Source organism: Galleria mellonella, unplaced genomic scaffold, assembly GCF_026898425.1.
Source record: "Galleria mellonella isolate WM207_F2 unplaced genomic scaffold, CSIRO_AGI_GalMel_v1 utg1432, whole genome shotgun sequence".
Lineage (NCBI taxonomy): Eukaryota > Metazoa > Arthropoda > Insecta > Lepidoptera > Pyralidae > Galleria > Galleria mellonella.
This window is the reverse complement of record NW_026441998.1, coordinates 121178-127011: the sequence shown is the minus strand read 5'-3', so window position 1 is coordinate 127011 and position 5834 is coordinate 121178. Positions and strand designations below refer to the sequence as shown.

At 28.9% G+C, this 5834-nt stretch overlaps 1 protein-coding gene across 1 annotated transcript; it reads left to right on the top strand.

Moving 5' to 3' along the window:
* Positions 1-692: 692 nt before the first annotated feature.
* On the top strand, positions 693-3648 carry LOC113517697 (SREBP regulating gene protein). Its single transcript, XM_026902444.3, has 4 exons — positions 693-1116; positions 1391-1538; positions 1983-2134; positions 3131-3648. The coding sequence occupies exons 1-4, from the start codon at positions 937-939 to the stop codon at positions 3329-3331; spliced, it is 681 nt and encodes a 226-aa protein (XP_026758245.1). The 5' UTR covers positions 693-936; the 3' UTR covers positions 3332-3648.
* Positions 3649-5834: the final 2186 nt, after the last annotated feature.

Below are 5834 nucleotides of genomic sequence, written 5' to 3'. Positions count from 1 at the left end.
ATTATTTCTACCAATATATTATAATACTATCTATATTAGGAATATATATACTAATACTAGTATTTTTAATGGATGTTATTAACATCCATTGAATGATAATGCTAAGGATAATTCATTCACGCTTTTGGTTTACGTTTGCGAGGAATGATAGGTGCGAATTATAATAAGTCAGTTGGCCCACCGTGATCAAGTAGTTTTTAATCATCTTTAAATGATTTGTCGACATCTTTATAAGCAATATAACATAGATAAATAGGTAAAGAACAGGGCTTAAAGTAGGTAGGTAAAGAAAATGAAACATTCATCAAAAGTCAATTGTTGAGTAGGTGATAGAAATCAAATTGTGTAGATTAAATTCCTGTACCTTGGTAGGTACTTCACTAGTTTAAAAATATTAATTGAAGAGACATTGAAAATCTTAGAACAAGGAATTACATATAAGGAATGATAAAATAAAAACTATAAATCATATAACATTTCTATACATTAGCCTGCTATGAATTGGGAAAAACAGTAACTGATGGTGTATCTTTCGTCCTCTTTTTATTAATTATATTTACATAAGAAGAAAGAAGGCAATTAAATGATTTACAGTATTTATTTTATCATTCCTCTATGTAATTCCTTGTTCTTAGCTGAAAATCTAAAAGCAAGGAGTTCAAAACTGTCAGTCAGTAATTTGACTGACAGCCTAATTGACAGTTTTGTAAATTGTTCAAGTAGAAACACTAATTCCATGTATATAGTTACTATTATTTACAAATATTTTCCTAAATAAAATAAATTGGCCATGAAAAGGATCGTTAAGATATGTCTCATCATTAAATCAGTACAGCGTTGTATTAAATAGTAGTTTGCTGCTTCAATTTATTAAGATTTTTAAGGTGAAAGTGCTGTTTGATATTACGATGTCGCGGAGTTGCGTGTGAATGAAAAATGTTACTGTTTTTTCATTTGTGTTCCCTTAATGGTAGATTTAACATTTTTACTAGTACTGAAAATCTAGTATCTAACATGTGGTATGCGGCTTTAGTGAGGTTCATTCGAAGAAGATTAGTATTGGGCATAATATTTGCGTCTTCGTTGACCTACTGCATTGTCAGTTTTTTACGAGAGGTTAGTTACTTATTTGCATTATTAATGTACTTTCTATATATATTAATTGCCTTAGATTTTTTTAGAGATTCCTAGATGTTTTCATGCTGTTAAAAATTAGGTTGAAATGTTTTTATTTCACTGTAATTTAGTCATGTAACTTACAAATAATGAATATTTGTATTGTATAAGTGTTATACTCCTTAAAACTATTTTGGTTGTATTTTGATGTAAATAGCTTGCACATTATTTTATAGTAAAATTTTATGTAGTGTAACCTCATATCAATTTACAGGGCAACAACAGACATATGATGTATCAGGATATATCAATAGAAAGAAAACCATTTGTTTGGAGAACTTTGCAAGAACATAATGATACAAATGACCATTTAATATGTAGAAATTCTGTACAAGGAAAACAGTTATTGGTCGATGATAGAGGTAAATAAATAAAGTATATAAAGAGAAATTAAAAGTTAGTTGATAAAATTAAATGAAGTCTATATAAAATTATTATATATATTGGCTATAACTTTATCAAATTGAAATGTTTTATTCCTCATTATAATTGATATTGTATTATTATTGTACATTATAGCCTTATGGTCCTGGCATAGAATAGGTCCCCCTCTCCTTTTTCGCAGGTGATGTAGAAGGCGACTATGGGACTTTAATGGCTGAGGAACGGGCATCAGCGTTTACTAACAAAATCTCCCTTATGAGGAAGGCCATGTTCAGTAGTGAATGGTTGATATGATGATGATGATTGGACATCAGTAGATTGTCTCATGAAGTGAAATATTTAATTTTTTTAAATAAAAGGTAAACAGGATAACAATTATAATTTTATTGTTTTCATAAAAGTCTTTAATACATATTTTTCAGGTTATGTCTGCCAAAGAACTGATGTTTTGAAGAATGGTTGCTGTGATACAGATGCTGATGCCACAGTCAGATATAGTTGTCACAGTTGTAGAGATAACAACTGTTGTATTATTTATGAATACTGTGTGTCCTGTTGTTTAGACCCTGGAAAGGTTGGTACATTAAGACAAATTTGATGTTAATATAGTAGATATTAGAGAAGTCTATTAATACAAATCTTACATTTTTAATCCTATTTTTTTTTATCTATCTTATCTATGTATATGCTGACTGTTGTGGTAAATATATTCAATGTGCCCTTATTTTGTTGAGCATATTTAAATACTGGTTGTTATGATTTGTATTTTTTTAGTCAAGCAACTATGCTTTCATAGTACAGCTATTTCGGTTTAAATATAGGATATGGTAGTAAACAACTCAGGAATGGTTATGCATGAGGGATACAATGGGCCTCTCCATATTTTTTTTATGGGTGATAATAGAATGATAACCCCACCTATGCTATCGGTATACACCGGCGGGGTACCAGTGATGGATGATAGGTGAGGATGAAGCAGGTCAGTTAGCCCATCATGACGAATTTAACAAGAATTGTTCACGATGGTTTCCAGGGGGAACCATGTGAAGGTCGACCTAATAGGGCATATTGCTAGCAATGGGGCTATCAAACTCCATTGCTAATAATTCCTTTCCTCCCTGGCATCTCAGTATTTGTGATATTCATGTCTATAAATGATGGTTACCACTTTCTATTATTAAAATGAAATTTCATAATCCACTCATGGAGGGCAAGGGGTGAGCAGCACTGTTCTTTTAAAACATCTCTGAAATCTGACTGTGGTTGTCAATCTGCCTGCCAAGTATGGTAATTACTGGCAAAACTCCCCAATAGAGGGAGGCTCATGTTCAGCAGTGGACAGTTAAAGGCTGATATGTTGATGATGATAGGAACTAAAAGTGTTGATTTGATCTGATTTTATTTTTAATCTCCTAAGCTAATTTTGGAGAAAAATTCTATACAGGTGTTATTTCATGATACCTTAATGATTTTATTACAGCATAGATCCAGGTTTTGGCATACTTTCTGAGAATGTTAAGATTATTTCAAAGAATATTAATTTGTACTTTCATACTTTTTTCATTTTCAGAGAGACATGCTAGAATTGGTGTTGTCAAAACTCTCTGCTGAGGAGAATGTATTATTTCGTTCCCTGACAGATGACTACGAACTTTGTCTAACAAAGTGTCGTACTAGTTCCCATAGTGTACTCCATGAGAATTCCTATAAAGACCCTGCACACAAACATTGTTTTGGTGATGAACCTCCAAGAACTAGAACACCAGATTAGCAATAAGTAACCATTATTTAGGCTAGTATGGACTAAGTCCGCTATAAAATTTATAAGGTAGCTTAAGTAGATTGTAATATAAGTACTTAATACAAGCAGTGTCTTAAAATTGACATTTTGTTCTAAGAAAAGAACTCCCTTTAATTTGGACAAAATTATTGATGGACCAACACATGTCTAAAATATTTCGATTGACGAATAATGAAATCACAATTGGAGAAATTATACCATTTATAATATATATAAACACAAAATTGAGAAGGTCCTCTAAAGTAGCACAAGATCCCATTATGTGTGGTGTGTGTATTTATATATATATATATATATATATTTAACTTCTATATATATATATATATATATATATATATCTATATATATATATTATATATATATATATATATATATATATATATATATATATATATATATATATATATATATATATATATATATATATATATATATATATATATATATATATATATATATATATATATATATATATATATATGTACTATTATTTTTATATATATGGTATATGTATGTACGCTCATATATTTCACCTTTTGTAAGATTGTCACCATACATTAATTACATTAATTGCTTTTGCGTAATAACCAAAATATGCATATGATTATATTTTAGTTAGCAAACATCACAAAACCGTATACATACTTTATTGGTATATTATTAAAACGAATAAAATTTGTTTTCGATGGTTTCTATCAGACAGTTATTACACAATTGGATCTTGGGTTATTAATTTTGTTTTATAATGCACAATATTTTTAATGCATTATGAATTGGGGACGGTGCTCTTTTAATATTAATACTATGTGTTTAGTTTTTATTAATTTAAATTGCCGATAGTTTATTAAATAAGCTATTGTAATTAAATGTAAATATACAGTACCTATTAAGAGTTTATACATTTTTAATCACTTTTGCATTTATTTCTTTCTAACATAGTCCGTATTATTATTATGTACTATTATTGTGTTTAATTGTTAATTATGTTATAAAATACACAGCGTAGGAAGGAAATGTTATCTACAAACAAAATGCACATTCGTTTTAATTCTAAATGTGATTTACAAATGTATGCTTTAAATTTAACTCACGAAATTCGATTATTTTAGAGAAAAGGCTAACTTTCATTCGTACTACGAAAATTCGTATTTTTATCTCTAAATATATATTTTTAAGGTGTATATTTATATTCAGTAAAAAAATTAGTGTAATTTTGGAATTTATAATTAAAAAAATATTTAGTTCTAATTTGCCAAACCAGTAGATATGTGTTTTCATTGTATACTGTGATTATGTACAATCTTAATTATCTTTAATGATTGAGGTAACTCTATAATTGGCATACATTTATTATCTCTGTGTTAATTTACATAAGACCAAAGAACAATAAACTACATTTTAATAATGTTTTTTAGGTAACTCACAGTTATATTTTTCAATTCTAGTGCTTAAGTTGTGACACAAGCTCTATGTTTATAGAGCAGTACTTCATCATTGATAAATCATTATTACCTATTGATATATGACGTTGAAATAAAATTCTCAGAGTTGAGTTAAGCTTTAAACAAGGTCAACAAAATCTTGCCCCAAAATACCTAACCATCTCATTTACCTTTCGTGAAATTTAATTAATCTACAAGACCTGTCATTACAATTCACTCAAAGTACATTTATGATATAAAAATGTTAAAAGACATTTCTATAATTTGATTATTAAAACGGTTTTAGTAGGTATATACCTACTAAAACCGTAATAAACCGAATTATTAGATTTTTACTCGGGAGTTTTTTCACATGGATTTCAGGTATAGGAAAATCAATAGACCACTAGTAGATAAAACACAGGTTGTAGGTTAGACCTTCAGGAATAAGGAACCGCATCCAATTTGGTGCAGTAGTTTTCTGTGAACCCGGAATACACATAGAGATAGTTAGACAGACAATATTAAAAAAAAAACCTTATTAATCTAATTACTTTTCCCTGATATTAGTTTTTCTTAAAGATCTCCCATGTACATATATCGTCTAATTAAATCAAATGTTAAAATTCAAATTCTTTATTATAAGAGCGAATTAAAAATTTTTTTAAGATTCTGCCAGGACAAAGAATAAAATTCGAGGGACTGTTGTGACCTTCTACAACTAGTATTCAGTTCTAATTACAAGGCGCATTTTTTTCCATAGAGTTTTTGAAATTGCGGACTCGGAATCTAAGCAAGTTGGCTATTCAATAAATGACTCGTATTAATCCTGCATCAAATTACATATTATATTATTTAGTTGAGTAATCTTTATGTGACTTGAGTGATATATTGCACTGTCATATAAATATTGTATATAATAATATAATTACCCAACAAAATATTTACAAATTGATTTCGTTAGACTAATGCACCGCCATTTACTCTCTCTGTTTAGTGTAACGGTTGACTGGTAGAGAATGCCATCAGGCATTAAGTCCGCCTTGCTGACC